The sequence below is a fragment of the Coregonus clupeaformis genome, unplaced genomic scaffold, assembly GCF_020615455.1.
Source record: "Coregonus clupeaformis isolate EN_2021a unplaced genomic scaffold, ASM2061545v1 scaf0318, whole genome shotgun sequence".
Classification (NCBI taxonomy): Eukaryota; Metazoa; Chordata; class Actinopteri; order Salmoniformes; family Salmonidae; genus Coregonus; species Coregonus clupeaformis.
The window spans coordinates 100947-119544 of record NW_025533773.1 but is presented as its reverse complement, the minus strand read 5'-3'; the positions used below and the strand labels follow the sequence as shown (position 1 = coordinate 119544).

General features: G+C 41.6%; 1 protein-coding gene across 9 annotated transcripts; it reads left to right on the top strand.

The window, feature by feature from the left end:
- The first annotated feature begins 1 nt into the window (after position 1).
- LOC121558363 (myelin basic protein-like) lies at positions 2 to 17846 on the top strand. Of its 9 annotated transcripts, none has more exons than XM_041871765.2 (7): positions 2 to 215; positions 12522 to 12617; positions 13189 to 13215; positions 13526 to 13555; positions 14777 to 14851; positions 15047 to 15065; positions 17777 to 17846. In XM_041871765.2, exons 1-6 carry the CDS (start codon positions 102 to 104, stop codon positions 15047 to 15049), a joined length of 345 nt encoding a protein of 114 aa, XP_041727699.1. In that variant the 5' UTR covers positions 2 to 101; the 3' UTR covers positions 15050 to 15065; positions 17777 to 17846. The 9 variants fall into 9 exon arrangements, with proteins under 9 accessions (XP_041727699.1, XP_041727697.1, XP_041727701.1 ...); XM_041871763.2 differs by having other exon boundaries at positions 14768 to 14851; XM_041871767.2 differs by lacking the exon at positions 13526 to 13555 and having other exon boundaries at positions 14780 to 14851.
- Positions 17847 to 18598: the final 752 nt, after the last annotated feature.

The following is an 18598-nucleotide window of genomic DNA, read 5'->3' as shown; positions in this document are numbered from 1 at the left end:
TGCTCTCCTTTCTCTCTCTTAATACCCCCTTCGCTCTCACCTGAGAGACAGAACCCCACTTACAGAGATACTAGCAGCACTATCCAACCCAAACCACTGACATGGCAACTGCAAGCTCCTCTGGACTGTCTAGCCTGGGAAGGAAAAAGAAGGCCCCTGGCCTTATGGATCAAATTGGGAACTTCTTTGGAGGGGACAAGAAAAGGAAGAGCAAGGTGAGGAAAGGGGAGAGTTTGATTTGTTTTAAAGATACACCTCTAAAGTACCATGGTTAATTTTTGTGTTCACTCTTCCAGTCTTAAGTTGAGGGACTGATGTCTGATTTGTGATTTTGGCAGATTGTGAGCTGCAAGAATTTGTCACAAGTTTTTGTTTCAATTTGCTTAGATTTAATTTAATTTTTGTCTATTTTTTTCATGTGATGTACCAAAGTTAATGACATTCTCCTGAAATGTGCTTATTTGCGAATGAATGGCATTGAAAGCTACATTTAGACATGGAGAACTGATTTGGGTGTGGTTTGAGATTGGTGTAGCGCAAAGAGGCTATGACTTAAAGTCATTGGAATAATTGTTTTGTAATTGTTATTTTATCGTGGTTCTTTCATTAAAATGTCATATTTGACATTTTATTTCAGTTAAAGCTTCAAAGCATCTGCGGTACTTATATGGTCATAGTTGTGGTACAGTACAAGTGAATGATTGAATTGTTCCATTTTAATGTGTGTTTGCTTTCATTCTGAATATACTGTATGCTTAACTCATAAATATATCTAAAACTGGAGCCATTTTAAAGTTGTTTTATCAGGTATTTTTAAGAGAGAGTAACGATTCGGGAGATTTCATGGGGAAATTGGTATTAATGTCATATAAATGTCAACACCCTTACTTGGATGTATTTTGGGAGAGACTGTTATGATTGAAGCTCAAATTTGAAATTATTATGCTACCAATTTTCCTGATTTCTGACTCTAGTTGTTAGCCATTTTAACTGTGGATAGTCCGTGGTGGAGAACTATATCCTAAATGCCTTGCATGGACCTCCATCGGGTGTGGAGAGAGTCTTCGACTAGGATTCTCTCACTCTCCATCTTTACAAAGCAGCTCTATCCCATAATATTGTACATAATCCAACATAAATAATATACCATATAAAAACCCATTTATCTAGGCTAATCCTTATCCTATATGGGTTTGTGTAGAATTCAAGATGCTGCGTTGTGTAGTTGGAGAGCAGGTTCAGATAATATATGTAATTTAGCAGACGCTTTCATCCAAAGCAACTTACAGACATGCGTACATACATTTTAAGTATGGGTGGTCCCGGGAATTGAACCCACTATCCTGGCGTAGCAAGCGCCATGCTCTACCAACTGAGCTACCTGGACACAGGTGTGTGTGGATAACTGTTGCGGTAAAGTGAGAATAGTTGAGCCCACATTGCCTTGTTTGTCTCGCTCTCTCTATATCTCTGTGATATGCTAATGCTAAATCCCAAAGCCTCTCCTTGAGCTGGTGACCTGGGATGTAGATAAAGATCGATATGCCAACCCATTGCAGTGCACATTTCAGTCAGCTTGGCACTGTTTGTGTATCAGTTGTCAACTTTGGAAGCAAAGCAAAGTCTAAAACACAGCTTACTGTACATTTCAACAGAGTTATGTGTTGAAGTTGGTACAGTGTATTGAAGAGAGAGTCCAACTCTGTTATGTTGTCCAGCTCTGTTTCCGTCCACTCTGGGGATTGGGAGTTAATTCCTCATTGGTTCAGAGAGGTGAATGGTAGTTTCAGATGATGATCCAATAGGTTGCAGAATGAGGTCGGAACAGTCTCAACAATATGCATTCTCCCAAGCCTTATAACAACTTCAGAGAGGACAAAATAAAAAGTAATTTTAGCAGTTTTTTATTTGTTTCGATATGATTTGGTTGTGTGCATTCTAAATCAGATTATTTCACGTTTTAAACATAATTGAAATGTACTAACACATGTAAAACATATCTGCCACGTGTGAAAATGTCAGTGTTTTGCCGGTCAAATTTGAATGAACAAAATTATTGTAAAAATACTGAACGTTTCTGAGTTTGAGGCAGTATTTGCTTTTTGTTTTCTATCTATTTGATCTGTTTTTTGACGGGGATGTTTGAATTTCATTGTCGCCTCTTTCTGCTCTTTCAGGAAATGGTCAGTTGTTTTCTACATCAGAGGAGTTAGTTTATGACTAAAGGAAACATGACAAATATTTATGTTTTTACCAAGGGGTTGCCTTCAGATGTCTAATAAGTATTTGTATTTCCAATATATGATGCGTAGGAGTGTCCCACCTAACTCTGTTGCCTCGAGCAGAATATTGTTTTCTGCAATGATCAAAGTTTGAAAAAGGAAAAAACTGGTAAAAAAATATGAAATCTTAAAGGTCCAATGTAACTGTTTTTTAATCTAATATCAAATCATATCTGGGTAACAGTCATGTACCTTACTGTGATTGTTTTCAATTAAAATTGTCAAAAATAAACAAAAATAGCTTCTTAGCAAAGAGCAATTTATCAAGCAAGAATTTAGCTAGGACTCTGTGGGAGTGGTCTGAGTGGGGAGGGGAAAACTAGCTGTTATTGGCAGAGAGGTTTGGAACTCTCTTTCTTATTCGTCTATTAACTAATTTACCGCCTGGTGATCCCACCAAAACAGGCTTACATTACAGGCTGTCTTTTCAAACAGCTCTTACACTAAAAGGGAATTGTCATAATTTTCACAGTATTATTCTAACCTCATAGTGTGGAAACACCTTCCTAATATTGAGTTGCACCCCCTTTTGCCCTCAGAACAGCCTCAATTCGTCGGGGCATGGACTCTACAAGGTGTCGAAAGTGTTCCACAGGGATGCTGGCCCATGTTGACTCCAATGGTTCCCACAGTTGTGTCAAGTTGGCTGGATGTCCTTTGGGTGGTGGAGCATTCTTGATACACACAGGAAGCTGTTGAGTGTGAAAAACCCAGCAGCGTTGCAGTTCTTGACATACTCAAACCGGTGTGCCTGGCACCTACTACCAAATCCTGTTCAAAGGCACTTAAATCTTTTGTCTTGCCCATTCACCCTCTGAATGGCACACATACTACAATCCATGTCTCAATAGTCTCAAGGCTTAGAAATCCTTCTTTAACCTATCACCTCCCTTTCATCTACACTGAATGGAGTGGATTTAACAAGTGACATCAATAAGGGATCATAGCTTTCAGCTGGATTCACCTGGACAGTATATGTCATGGAAAGAGCAGGTGTTCCTAATGTTTTGTACACTGAGTGTATATAAAACACAGGAAAGTCACATTTTTGACTGCACTGGGCCTTTAATCTTATAAATATAGTTTATAACAAAACATAAAATAGTTATGACGTTTTCAATGCTATATTTTCCTTAGAAACTCAGCATTAGTGGCCATATCCATTACAGTGGTGAAAGAATACTATGTAGAATACTGTATCAAATGTTGTCACTGTGTACCCTTGAGCATGTTTGAGTCATACATGTATAGTTGCCTTCAACTGGTATGGGAACCTCATATTAATTATCTCCAGCACCAAACCAGTGTCTACATATGTAAAAACAGTGTGTTTCTATGATCTGTGGTTAAAAAATAAGAAGATAGGTCCTACATATTTTAAATGCTTCTCAGGGTCACAGGGTAGGATTAATATTTTTAAAAAACGGTGATTTTCTAAACCTGCAACAAGTTGCTAGCTCCCCATGTCACCACGAATCTCATAGTGTTTGAAAATCACAATTTTTTATGTTTTTGTTGATGTCATTGGGTAGAACTTATTGACTTTATATTTGTTTCTACAACAAGTTGAAATGAGCTGTTTTCACATATGTAGCCACTGGTAGTGTGCTGGAGATAATGAACAGCAAGTTGAAAAGTGGTAGAATTGCCCTTTAACCTTTTACTGCAGTGGGCTAAATCAGGGTCACAGCGTTTCTTGGTAGTCTTTAAAAAATCTACTTTGAAACAAAAGTATACACCTCACTCAGACTGACATTTTGTCAAATAAATAAATAATTATGTTTATTAATTATGAAATTATGAAAAATATGAATACAATTCCACCCATGAGGCCACTAGGTCATTTGACTGCAGGAAAGGGCTACTGTTGTTGACAGATATGAACGTTCACTATTGAGCCATTGATCCTTTCACAAACTGGAATTAGCTCTTTCTGTTGTACATTCTTGTCTTGGTTTCACCTGTATTTTTTGTCTTTTAATTAGTTGATCCTGGTTTGAAACTAGTTCATGGGAATCTGCATGGAGATGTCATATTTATTTTAAGAAATTGTAAAGATATCACCAAAAACAAAGACAACTGGTTTAACCTCAGGAACTTAAGCCAATTTGTTACCTGTCAAAGCTGATTGGTAATCCATATTTTTCAGAATGGGAAAGACCTTATTAGACTAATTTGATGGATAACTGAGTGTCTATGTGCAGTCACCATGAAACTGAACCCCATGTCATCAAAATAAGCCAATTAAAATATGGGGTCTATTGGGTAACTTTGTCGGAACTAGGACCCGATAGCCTGAAGAATGTTTGAGTACAACAACAGTTTATGATTCAGAAGCCAAAACGTTTTGCACTCATCCTTGGCCTGGGAACCAGTCTGTTCGTGCCATCATGACAAACATCTAAAAAAAAAAATGTGCATGACAAGGAGTGTCATGATAGCAGAATCAAACTGATACCCGGACTAACCCAACCCCAGTGTCTTGGCCAAAAAGCTTCTAAGAGCTGAACTCCTCCCGCCAGCTAGATGGAGCACCGCTCAGGTTCACTGGTGTCTTTTACCCAGACCTGGTTCAAATACTATTTAAAATAATTTCAAATACTTCAGCTGGGCTTGATTGAGCTTGCCTGGTGCAATGGAGCCAATAGAATAGTCGCAAAAGTGCAAACCCTGCACATCTGGAACTCTAGGCAGACTAGAGCAAACGCTAAAAGTATTTTAAAGAGTTCAAATAGTATTTGAACCCAGGTCTTCCTTTCCCCTGTCAGGAACTGTGTGTGTGTGTGTGTGGGGGGGTCTGTTTGATCCCAGGGTGGATCTATAGATCTTATTCTCTGATCCCTTTTGTAATGCTTTGAGCTATCCAACCGATGCTTGTAATTTTGTTTGTATATCCTGTGAATTGTAATGGCCAACATCTGTTCCTAACCTGATCCTGTTCTGAGCTTTTGGATAAATGGCTTGATTAAACTATCTTAACAACACCCACCCTGAGCAGTGTTTGTTATGCTTTTGTATTGTTGTTGTTTTTATTATGTAATGTCACTTTTAATAACCCTCCTCTGATGCAACAGTACAATGTATGTCCTTCTAACTATTCTGCTAATAACAGGTGCAGTCACACCACAGAATGTTTGGAACAAAAACATAACTGGACATTTTCACACTGATTTGCGCATACAATGTGGTTATTGCTGATTTTCACATTGTATGCTCTCAGTCAGTGACATTGACTGACATTTCAGTTTCGATCCAGGCTAGCTTGAGGAGAAACCTCTCATGCTGGGTTGAGGTGGTCTATGCTAGGAATAGCCAATGGAGAAACTGGCCCAGTTGTAGAGGAAATGGAATGTACTATTCCCAATTGATTTGTCTTTTCACTTCTTGACTGGATAAAACTGCACTCTGCAGTAACAGCATACTTGTCTAGACAATGCTGGGAGAAGTGTTGTGTAGACTTAATGGAAATATGAGGCTTACTCTTAGCTCAGCTTGTATTAAGTAGCTTAAGGCCATGTAAAATATGGGCCAATGTCTTGTTCCTTGGCCGCAGATGAAAGAATGACTGACACCCTGGTCCCAGATCTATCTGCGCTTTCTTAGCCAACTCCTATAATTGTTGTAACAGTCTGGCCTCACCTCAATCTCCATATCTGATCATGCTGTCATTGATGGACACAGTGAGAAGGTAATCATGTTTGGCATGACAATGACCATAGGATTTGACAAGACAGCATTAACAGATCTGTGACCAGGTTAATTTGCTGAATTCTTTATTTTGGAAATTCATCTTAGTACTGTCTGCCTTATCACTTTTATTCAACAGAAAATTATATTTCAGTCACATTTGTATTTGATGCTTTTTTAATTGAAAGTATTTTGGGAATTGCTTTTTAATTGAACATCTTGGAAAGCTTATCAAGATATAGTACATCAGGATAAAACAACAGTTTAATACAAAATGAAAACAAGAAAGTCTGTCTCACTTTGTCTGTCTCACTTTGTTGTCTGTCTCACTTTGTCTGTCTCACTTTGTTGTCTGTCTCACTTTTTGGAGACCTCCTGGGAAGTATTTTCATTCATAACTGAATATGAATGAGTGGACTGGAATTGCCAATGAGATGCTACTTCTCAATGAATTCATTAGATGTGCCTCATGGTCCAAAATCAAAGAGTCAATGCTACCTTGTTCTTAATTTTTCAATGTGTATATTTTACAAAATCGAAGACATTAATAGAGATAGCCAGAGTCAAGTTAGTGCAGTCTCATTTGCATTTATTCTAAAGTGTTCCTATTGAGAGTGAAACAAGGACAAGACAAATAATCTGAACTTCCTCTGAGCACTACATTTATTTGACATTCATGTCAGATAGTGGTGTAGTTGGTGTTTTGTTTGTTTTAGGATCCAGATTTGATGAGAACGGAGGAGTGTAGAGCATACCTACTATAGCCTTACTTTCAACTGGCACTGTAAGATAAGCACTGTCAAAAGTCAAGAGCTAGGTCTCACTAGACGTTAGGTCCAGTACCCTGGTTTTGGATGGTAAAGAACCAGTTCAACTATGGTTTAGTAGATTGTAGTCTCCAACTTTGTCTTGTTATTGTTGTCAGTGTTAGGGAATGACCTAGAGCTCCACTGCTTTCTAATATGACACTTTGTTTTAAACTGTCGACCCCATGAGGTAGTTGTCCAATTCCTGCTAGCTTCTCCTAAATAGTTGGAGAAGTTGCAGCACAGAGACAACTGAAGAGGTCATCTGGCAGTAGAAGTACTTCAAAAAGTCTGTCCTCCTGAGACTACGAACTGTTACAGTAGATTTCACTCCAAAGTAGGAGTCACTCAGTGTCTAGTGGATCTGCAGCCGGTGAGTCTTATTAACCAATCGGCGAGTTGTCAGTTATGACACTGACGGACATTGTTCTTTGTGATCAATCAAATCCAAGTCAAATGTGAAGCTGTGATGGATTGAGAAGGAGCATGCACTGTATATACAGTGGGGGGAAAAAGTATTTAGTCAGCCACCAATTGTGCATGTTCTCCCACTTAAAAAGATGAGAGAGGCCTGTAATTTTCATCATAGGTACACGTCAACTATGACGAACAAAATGAGAAAAAAAATTCCAGAAAATCACATTGTAGGATTTTTAATGAATTTATTTGCAAATTATGGTGGAAAACAAGTATTTGGTCAATAACAAAAGTTTCTCAATACTTTGTTATATACCCTTTGTTGGCAATGACACAGGTCAAACGTTTTCTGTAAGTCTTCACAAGGTTTTCACACACTGTTGCTGGTATTTTGGCCCATTCCTCCATGCAGATCTCCTCTAGAGCAGTGATGTTTTGGGGCTGTCGCTGGGCAACACAGACTTTCAACTCCCTCCAAAGATGTTCTATGGGGTTGAGATATGGAGACTGGCTAGGCCACTCCAGGACCTTGAAATGTTTCTTACGAAGCCACTCCTTCGTTGCCCGGGCGGTGTGTTTGGGATCATTGTCATGCTGAAAGACCCAGCCACGTTTCATCTTCAATGCCCTTGCTGATGGAAGGAGGTTTTCACTCAAAATCTCACGATACATGGCCACATTCATTCTTTCCTTTACACGGATCAGTCATGCTGGTCCCTTTGCAGAAAAACAGCCCCAAAGCATTATGTTTCCACCCCCATGCTTCACAGTAGGTATGGTGTTCTTTGGATGCAACTCAGCATTCTGTGTCCTCCAAACACGACGAGTTGAGTTTTTACCAAAAAGTTATATTTTGGTTTCATCTGACCATATGACATTCTCCCAATCCTCTTCTGGATCATCCAAATGCACTCTAGCAAACTTCAGACAGGCCTGGACATGTACTGGCTTAAGCAGGGGGACACGTCTGGCACTGCAGGATTTGAGTCCCTGGCGGCGTAGTGTGTTACTGATGGTAGGCTTTGTTACTTTGGTCCCAGCTCTCTGCAGGTCATTCACTAGGTCCCCCGTGTGGTTCTGGGATTTTTGCTCACCGTTCTTGTGATCATTTTGACCCCACGGGGTGAGATCTTGCGTGGAGCCCCAGATCGAGGGAGATTATCAGTGGTCTTGTATGTCTTCCATTTCCTAATAATTGCTCCCACGGTTGATTTCTTCAAAACAAGCTGCTTACCTATTGCAGATTCAGTCTTCCCAGCCTGGTGCAGGTCTACAATTTTGTTTCTGGTGTCCTTTGACAGCTCTTTGGTCATGGCCATAGTGGAGTTTGGAGTGTGACTGTTTGAGGTTGTGGACAGGTGTCTTTTATACTGATAACAAGTTCAAACAGGTCCATTAATACAGGTAACGAGTGGAGGACAGAGGAGCCTCTTAAAGAAGAAGTTACAGTTCTGTGAGAGCCAGAAATCTTGCTTGTTTGTAGGTGACCAAATACTTATTTTCCACCATAATTTGCAAATAAATTCAGAAAAAATCCTTACAATGTGATTTTCTGGATTTTTTTTCTCAATTTGTCTGTCATAGTTGACGTGTACCTATGATGAAAATTACAGGCCTCTCTCATCTTTTTAAGTGGGAGAACTTGCACAATTGGTGGCTGACTAAATACTTTTTTTCCCCACTGTACATCATTTTAATGTATGGTTTATGGATGTTTCACCTATTGTGGGTAAGATCTGTTTATTTGACAGTGGGCGGTTTGTGATTTTTGTGTGTCCACAATAACTCACACACTGTCTCAATAGGATAGGATGTGGCCCACCAACCTCCTGCTCCTTAATAAATTATACATTATTACAATTCATTTATTCCAGAATAAATGATTGACCGTGATCCATTTTTGAAGGAATCAGCGTCTGTCCAGGTTTGACCTCCTGCACGTCTGAGGAGAGAGGTTCGACTGTAATTAAATATAGGAGGTGTCCTATGAGTCCTGAATACTCTCTCTACCTGGGTCTAGGTGACCTTGTTCTTCACTGCAGGAAACCGTTGGTTACACTTTATTTGACACGTCACTGTGACATTAACATGAAGGTGTAATCTGGTGTCAAATCCATTCCTATTGTCATGATAGAGGTAACGTTTTGCATTATGATTGTACTGACCTAGCACCCCTGGATAACAGCCTCTATGTCAGGGGTGTCATAAAATGGTAGACCAAAATTCATAGTGAAACGACACTTGACGTGTTAATGGGAGAGTGAAGTGTCAAATGAAGTGTTATCGAACATTCTCTATCACGGCTGGGCTGCCATGCTTGCAGCTAGCTGAGTTTAGAAATGATGACTGGACATCTATTGTTATGTAAATTCAATCATGAATGTTGAGGATGAAACAGGCTTTGCAGCTTCATGACAGTGTGGAAATTTTTTGTTGTTTTTCTTTTTCGCTGTGGAATGAGCACAGCTACATTGTGAAGTCTGAATTGTGGGCAAATGACAATGTGGTCCACGCCAGGAACACACACTTATCTCTCATACACTTCAAACATCAAACAGAGAGAGGAGAACATTCCCTCCATCCCTTCCTCTCTCCCACCCTACGCAACAATCCCCTGCTCTGCTCTATCCTGAAAGGACCCTCCTTGCGTCAGAATCCCGTTGTCCTTTGAACACTCCTCTTGTGTTGGAAAATTAAAACCTATACTGACAACATCCAATGCAACATGATTCAGTAAAGGACGTGAAGTTCATAACTAAATATTGTGATCCTTCTTTACAAATAAATCAAAACGGATTCTAAATTCAGAATTTAGGATTACGCAATGCAAAATAAGGTAGAGAGGATTTACTGACTTGTCGGTGTTCTGAAAAAAAAAAGTTGAATAAAAAAATAATATGTTTTACTTTCAGAACTATTGCCTGAATCCCTGATGCATTTTGAATGACCTTTTACTCCTAGTATAGGAGGCTGCTGAGGGGAGAACAGCTAATAATAATGGAACAGAGCAAATAGAATGGCATCAAACACCTAGAAACCATGTGTTTGATGTATTTGATACCATTCCACTGATTCCGATCCAGTCATTACCACAAGCCGGTTCTCCACAATTAAGGTGCCACCAACATCCTGTGACTCCTAGAGTCCTAAAACCTCCACAGAACAATACTTTACAAAATAATCTGAATCAGCTAAAATGCCAACGTGATGTGACATACAGTACTGTATCATTTTTGGTCTAATTGGTCTAGACAAACCCGAGGCAACACTGAAATCACTACTGAGCACCTCTCCCTCTTCACGTCTATTCCTCTTTTACTAACTCTTTGCCTGTCTTACCCCTGTCTTTCAATGTCTCTCTCACTCTACTTCTCTCCCTCCACTTTCTCTTCCTAACACTCTCTCTCAGGCTGCTCAATCTCTGGAACTGTACTTAGTGGGAACATAACTGGAACTTCTGATGTGTGTAGTTCATCACTTTGATGTGACAATGTGCACTTGAGACCTCAAGTCAATGTTCAAAATAAATAATTCCTAATCAACTGTGGACAGGGTTCTGCAATGGCTATCAGTAATCAACCCCTCGGACTGAGTCCCAAATGGCACCATATTCCTTATATAGTACACTACTTTTGATGGGCTTTGGTCAAAGGCAGTGCACTATATAGGGAACAGGGTGCCATTTGGGACGCAGACCAGTTGCCTCCATCTTGGTGACAGAGCTGCTGGGATATAATAACCGTTGAGTCATCCGGTCGCAGCTGTGAGGCAGATCAGTTCTTCACAACAACAACAAGCAGTGGGATTCATTCACCTGTACCAGCTCCAGCACAAACCCAGTGAGCACTTTTTGGTTGAAACAAACGTCTTTTCAACGTCTTTTCAATGTCTTTTGCTCATAGGGAACAAGCTGACCAACCAACACCCGTGCTGCCTGGCTATTTTACTGAGCATCATCTGTATTCATAAATGTATTGGATATTATCATCCACTTCCAGTAGAATGATACGCTTAGTTTGATATATTCTAAATTACCTCTGGTCCTCCGCGTTAGATACCTATTTATTGGAGAGTATAATGCTCATAAGCACAAACATATTTTCTATGGTAATGTATTTCTTTACTTAGGTCATTGTCTGCATGAGTCTGCATCCATCCAACCATCCATCCATATATGGGCAACAAAGACAGTGAATGACATGCAATTGGAGCATTAATGAGTGGATTATAATGTGAATGATGGACACGGGTGAAAGTTTGCCCTCTCATTTCGGTAAAGTTCAGTCTCTCTACTCTCTTCACTCACTGACATTAATGGGGGCATAAAGGTACCCTCACTCCACAAAATACCACAGAGAGAGAGGCACACATTAGGAAGAAATGGGTTTCGCTATATCAAAGGATGTTATTCACAAACATAACCCCTAAATAGCCGACGGAATAATCAGGGTTATTATTGAGAAAATGACAATGAATCATTTCAGAATCACACCATTATAATTAAGGTCCCAGCTGTGTGTGTCTGCAAAGTACATGTTAGAGCCTATTGTGAGAGAGAGAGAGGGGATGCTATGTATTCAAGTTCAGGAGAATGAGATGTAGAGCTCATTCATCCCTATCCAACCCTCTAAAGGTTTGTTTGTCTGAAGTACAACTTCATTGTATTGATCTCTACTTAACTTCCCCTTCAACAGCATTTAGTGTTGATATTTACCACACTTTGCAAAGATCCAAAACATTTCTTACTGATTTTATTCATGTATTTATAATTCCTTCATCCAGTTAGTTTCTAATCACTTATTTTCAGTTTTAATTAGTTTTGGATGGGCGTCATCTGTGGGCAGCTACGTCAGTCTGCTGTGAATGACTCAAGATAGTTTATCTCAGGTCCTCTGTGATGGTAAGAGCTCCCCAGCTAGTCTCTCCATCTGAAGAAGAAGCCATTCTACAGCCCCAGGAAATGTGCTCCAGCTTCCCTGGTGTTTGGCAATATGCCACCAGCTGTTTCCAATGGTAACACCTTTCAGGAACTGGAGAGTGGAGCCAGAGTAGAGCCTGGTCTGGTTCAGGGAGCACACTTTATTGTTATGTTGTGTTGGACTATATGTAATCCGGCTGTGCCTTTATAATGTTCTTCCACCCCTCCCTCCTTTCCTTCTTCCACCCCTCCCTCCTTTCCTTCTTCCACCCCTCCCTCCTTTCCTTCTTCCACCCCTCCCTCCTTTCCTTCTTCCACCCCTCTCTTCTTTCCTTCTTCCATCCCTCTCCTCTATCCTTCTTCCATCTCTCCCTCCTTTCCTTCTTCCACCCCTCCCTCCATTTCCTCCAGGGTTCTTTCCGTGGCCTGTCCTCCTCTCCAGCCAGACCTGCCAAGGCAGCCCCTAAGGGTGGGGAGAACGCTGTTGTGCGCCTCTTCAGAACGATCGTGAGTCACCCCATTTGCATAGTTTGCCTACTACTGTTGATGTTTGACTTGTTGATATGAGGGCGGCAGGTAGCCTACCAGTTAAGAACAGGAAGCCTTGCGGTTAAGAGCAGGTAGCCTAGCGGTTAAGAGCAGGAAGCCTAGCGGTTAAGAGCAGGAAGCCTAGCGGTTAAGAGCAGGAAGCCTAGCGGTTAAGAGCAGGAAGCCTAGCGGTTAAGAGCAGGAAGCCTAGCGGTTAAGAGCAGGAAGCCTAGCGGTTAAGAGCAGGAAGCCTAACGGTTAAGAGCAGGAAGCCTAGCAGTTAAGAGCAGGAAGCCTAGCGGTTAAGAGCAGGAAGCCTAGCGGTTAAGAGCAGGAAGCCTAGTGGTAGAAAGAGCTTTAGGCCAGTAAGCGAAAGGTCACTGGTTTGAATCCCTGAGCAAACTAGGTGAAAAATCTTGAGCAAGGCACTTAACCCTAATTGCTCCTGTAAGTCGCTCTGGATAAGAGTGTCTGTTAAATGACTAAAATGTAATGAGAAATACCCTCATCTATTGTATTTCTAAAGGTCTGTGTCACTCTCCCTCCTCAGGTGTCCCCTGCCCCTCCTAAGTCTAGGGTGAGCATTTATCTTACTCTTTGTCAATATTGTTCGACTGTTGAAGATTGTTTTAGTCTTTGAATGTGATTGTGTATTTGGCTTTGTTAACATGTGACGTCACTGAATGTCGTGTACTGTATGTCACTGAACCTGTGCTCTCTCTGATGACGCGAGCGTCTGCCTTACTCTGCTCTTCCCTGGATGTGGACTCTCTTCTTGCTGCACTGCCTTTTCTCTGAGTAAGACTTGTGTTTAACTTTCCTCTCCTCGCCCCTGTGTCTCACTACTGTCTATTCCCTGTCTCTGTCTCTTACATGTCCTTGTCCAGTGGACGGCAATGACTGCGAAACTAGGCCTGGTACGTGGTTAAACGCTACAGCTAAAGAAAACGAAGAGAAAAATCCCAGGCCGTTCCTTAAACAGTATATTCTGTAGCCATTTTAAGGCTTGAGAGCTTGTTGTAATCCATGCATACAGTACATGCATAACGCCCTCATCAGTTTTTCTCTTTGATTAAATCACGTTTTGAGTGGTTTTGTTTGGCAAGCTCTCCGCCTCTGGCTCAATTGAATATCCAGTTCTTTATTTGCTGAAGTCGTTTTTCCCTTTCGATATGATAACCAGCAGCTTAATCCTACCTTTTCTTATTCGCCCTGCTGAAGTCTCGTCCTCTTCTCTTGGCCCCTGTGTGTGTGTGTGTATGTACATGCGTTTGTGTCTTTGTGTGTGTCTCTGTATGTCTCTGTGTGTATGTGTGTCAGTGGAGGCTGCTGAGGGGAGGACGGCTCATAGCAATGCCTGGAATGGATTCAATGGAATGGTATCAACCACATGGAAACCACACGTTTGATACCATTCCATTGACTCTATTCCAGTGTGTGGTGTTGGTGTGTGTGTGTGTGTTGTGGGTGTTATGAGTCACACATAACAGCTAACACTGTGTGGGGGTAAAATAACAGAGTAATAAGGGATGAGACCTTTAAAGCTCTTCTCTGAGGTAAGGGATCTTTAAATAACACGTTGAAGTGTTCCTCCCCACCATTTAATTCATCCTTGTGTATGTTTATTGGAGTTTTACTTGAACAGTTCAGTCTAATCCCCCTGTGAGAGTCAGAGCAGCCAAAGCTCAGCTGTTACTGAGATTGAATTTCAAATGTTTTGATTTAGAAAGTGCTTAAGTGAAGCACTTCCACTTTGACTCAGATTGATTTGCTCCACTGCTTCAATGCCACCACAAATGAGCCACTTTTTGATCCAGGCTGGTTGTGTTGTAGCCATCTCTTCTATAACCTCGTCACCTGCTGGCTCTCAGTTGAACCTGGGGACAAGGCTATCGCTTCTATTGTTTTAATGCAACAGGATATTATCAGAAAACATAGTTTTGTACTAAACAGCCATGCAATACCCGCGTAAGATATGTACATGTGATGCCGCTTTTTAGCCATTAGTAAATCATTTCGATGAACAAACACAGAGATGAGTTGGCAAAAGCACACACTGACTGGGCCACCATGCTAACTGACAACAACAATGTCTCCCAGTGTCTTACCTCATCCCTGCTCTCTTCCAGGGGTCTCAGAAGTCAACAGGATCCGCTAAGGCAAAGAAGGCCGGTGCAGGGGACAGTGGAACCCTGTCCAAGATCTTCAAAATGGTAAACAAAAACGCCACCCATTTTTAAGTGACAAAAACTCTCTAATCTGTCTTTTACAATAACATAAAAAGGGAATATCTAATTATATAATTCACTTTGTATGTTATTGAGACGAATTCCAGAATGTGCACTTGATGGGCTCTTTCCTTCTCTTTTATTCCTCCCTTCTGTCTCTCTCTTCTTCTTTCACCTCAGTGATGATACCCAACATTCAGTGAGTAGCTGATGAGTCATGAGCGACAATATATATTTACTCTTACTTGCTATGCATTTATTCAACGTTGATAGGCTTAGGTGACACCTTCCATTGCCTATCATACCACCAGCACCTTGAGACAGTCTCTAGACAGTGGTAATTACAGTGTCTGGCTGATGCTACAGGCTTCATGCGTTAAAGAGTGCAGTTTGATGTCAAAGAGTGGCGCAGTGGTCTAAGGCACTGCATCGCAGTGCTAGCTGTGCCACTAGAGATCCTGGTTTGAATCCAGGCTCTGTCGTAGCCGGCCGCGACCGGGAGACCCATGGGGCGGCGCACAATTGGCCCAGCGTCGTCCAGGGTAGGGGAGGTAATGGCCGGCAGGTTTGTAGCTCAGTTGGTAGAACATGGCGTTTGCAACACCAGGGTTGTGGGTTCGATTCCCACGGGGGCCAGTATTTAAAAAATAATGTATGCACTCACTAACTGTAAGTCGCTCTGGATAAGAGCGTCTGCTAAATGACTAAAATGTAAAGGTAATGCTATTTTTGTAGCACCTAACATAATCGGCTGCTTAATTGCAGGCAGTGATGTTGCACCTGTGGGCCTACACGGGGCTGTGAAATAAATTGCTTAGGAGCAAGCTTTAGGGATAGTAGTCCTGCGTACTCTTAATGGCTGTTCTAAGAGCTGTGCTAACTGCAATGGGACATGTATAACATTACAATTGTGGCATGTGGTAGCTTTGCTCACTTTGCCGATGGCTTATGCGACTGCAAACACACCGTCAGGTAAGCCAAGCTATTATAGAAGCAATGCCATTCATTCTTTCTACAACTAGGACATTGCACTTTTAATTACATTGACCATCTGGTTCATGCATTGGTATACCCTGTATACGATACTGGGATGTATTACTGCAGACAGACTTATTCAAGACGTCTTTCTCCGACGCAGTAGGCCACACATCAAGGCAGGGCAGACACACTTATATACACTTGAGTGAATACTTCCTGGCTTTCAGGGGAGCAGCACAGTACCCCAATGTGTGCATCTCAAACAGAGGACTGAGGTGTTTGGACAGAGAGTATACCCTCCGTATGAGATTTGAGATATTTTTGCCACAATCAGCAGCATCTAAAATGTACAGACTCTCCCTGACTCAACAGTTTTGCTTATTGTTTATACCAGGCCACGTTTCTCCCTCTGCTCCCGCTGTGAGGTGACAGGCTCTGAACTGGAGCAGTACTGATACAGTACTTAAGCAGTACATTCCCTTCACAACCTGTCAGAAACAGCTGACACGCTCCCCGACAGTAGAGAGGGACAATGTCCTTGGTAGAGCCATGGCACACTGAAACGGATTTCTTTCTGTCTCTGCCTCTGTCTTTCTGTCTCTGTATCTCTCTTTATGTCTCTCTCTCCCCATCTCGGTCTCTGCCTGTCTTTGTCACTTTTTGGCTCTCTTCTCTGTCTCTATTGTATCTCTCTCTGCCTCTCTCTTTTGGTCTCCGCCTCTCTTTCTCTGTCTCTGCCTCTGTCTGTCTGTCACTCTCCTTCTCTTACGCTCTCCGTTTATCTTTCTCAACATGGCATGGTGAATGCTAATCTCTGGGACATGCTCCGGAGGTTACTGGCAGAGTTTTAATTAGCCAGTCTGGCCCAAGCTTCAGATACAGTTATTTTAATTAGGCAGAATAGGCACAGGAAGCTGATGTTCCTATAGGTGCAGTCAGTGCACTCACAGTGGGTGTGTTGATCAGCAAGGCAACCAAGCACAGTCATCTTCATCATACCCTAGAGGGGAGACTTTTTAAAAGTAGACTTTTCAAAATGTTTAGAGTATCTGTATATTTTAGAGACTACATTTTCCCTGCATGGTGTCTTTGCTAGCTGGACTATATAGCATTATGAAACTAAAAGATGATGTAGAAGATGATTACATATACAAATGTGTGGGTAAAGTACACCAATCTTCTCTTGCTAATAGCTTGTTTCCCCACAATCTCTCTGCCTAATTGGCGTTAAGCTAAAGCCACCATATCTAGCGCTTCTGATTCCTCTATCTTTAATCATTATCTGCTTTGGGGGGACAGCCTTTTATTTCAAATGTTTTGTTTTCATTTGTTTGGTGTTTTCCATTCTCCAGTTCTGGTACTGCATTCTAATTAGTTTCGAACCGATAATGATTTTCAGCTCAAATTGCTGTAAGAATGGCTCAGAGCTTGGCCCGTTTCCTCCCATATCCTTTTGTTTTAAGAGATTTAAAGGCTTTGTATGTTATGGATTATATTCATTCCAATCGTTCTCCCCAAAGAATTGTCTAATTTGTATAATCTTTGTTCCGTTCCAATCTTCCCCTCTTTCTCCCACTTTTATATCCCCACGAGAAAATGCAGCTTGGTGAACACAGTAGAACACATCATTGATCAGTTTTGGCCCCAACATGCAAATTAGAACTGGGAGATGTTTCTTTTTAGGGCACAGCCAAGAATTCACAAAATAAACTATGTAAATAATGTAGGCCTAGAACTCACCCACCTATTCTAACAAAACAATAGTACACAATGCTCAAGGCCACATAGACTGTGTTACCCTCCTACGGCAATATACAGCTGGACATTTGTGTCCGACTGTAATTAGCAGGTCCCTTTAGTGAGCATCGTTAGCAAATGACAAAAACAGTCCGTTTCCTGATGATGTGTTTCGTCTCTCTCTCTCTCTTGCAGGGCGCAAGCCGGACTGGGTCTCTACCCAAAAAATGAGGTCCCCTTTCAAGAGCACAAGGGCAGATGTCAAGAAAAGGGACACAAGTGGGGGAAAACAAAGAAGATAAAAAAACAGATCTTTGTCTAGACTCACACACCTCTCCCTGCTTTTCTAACACTTTTTCTAACATTTTTATAACTCAAATGCCTCCCCACCGCACCCGGCTGTTAGATATAGCGACACAATCTGTGCCCCCCCGCCCCCCCGCTCCTCCCTCCCGTGCAGCCATCTTGGATGTGAACTGTCACTGAAGTCATCCAGACCCCCTTACAGCCTAAAGGACCCGTCGTAGCGCTACACTACCTGTGTCTTCATTTCTATTTCTGTCTGTCTGTATAGAGCTGTCTAACAAGGCTGGCTAACTGGACCAGACCTGGCTGAAGTAGCTTAGGTCCAACAGACCTGGCCCTGACCGCTTGTGGTTGTGAAAGTGTGAGCAGGTCTGGTTCTGGTTCAGAAACGAGTGATTATCTGTCTTGTCATTCTTGTCTTTGTCGTTTCCCCCAAACCACACCCACTCTCCCATTTCTGTACATCCTGATATGAATTCATAGCTAAGCATGGTCTTACTCAGCTTGCATGTGTTGTTGTGATGGCCAGTTGGTCATGTGTTTGTTGTCTACCCTCCTGTATCATCAGTGTAAGTGTCCTGTCTTAAGTGTTGCTGTCCTTCCATGTTTTTACATTAGGGTCTATGGCTACCTGTGACATTCGGTGGTAAAATGACATCGAGCTACTGAAAGTTGTTAACCTACTAAAAGTCTCTGTCTGTAGTATCCACT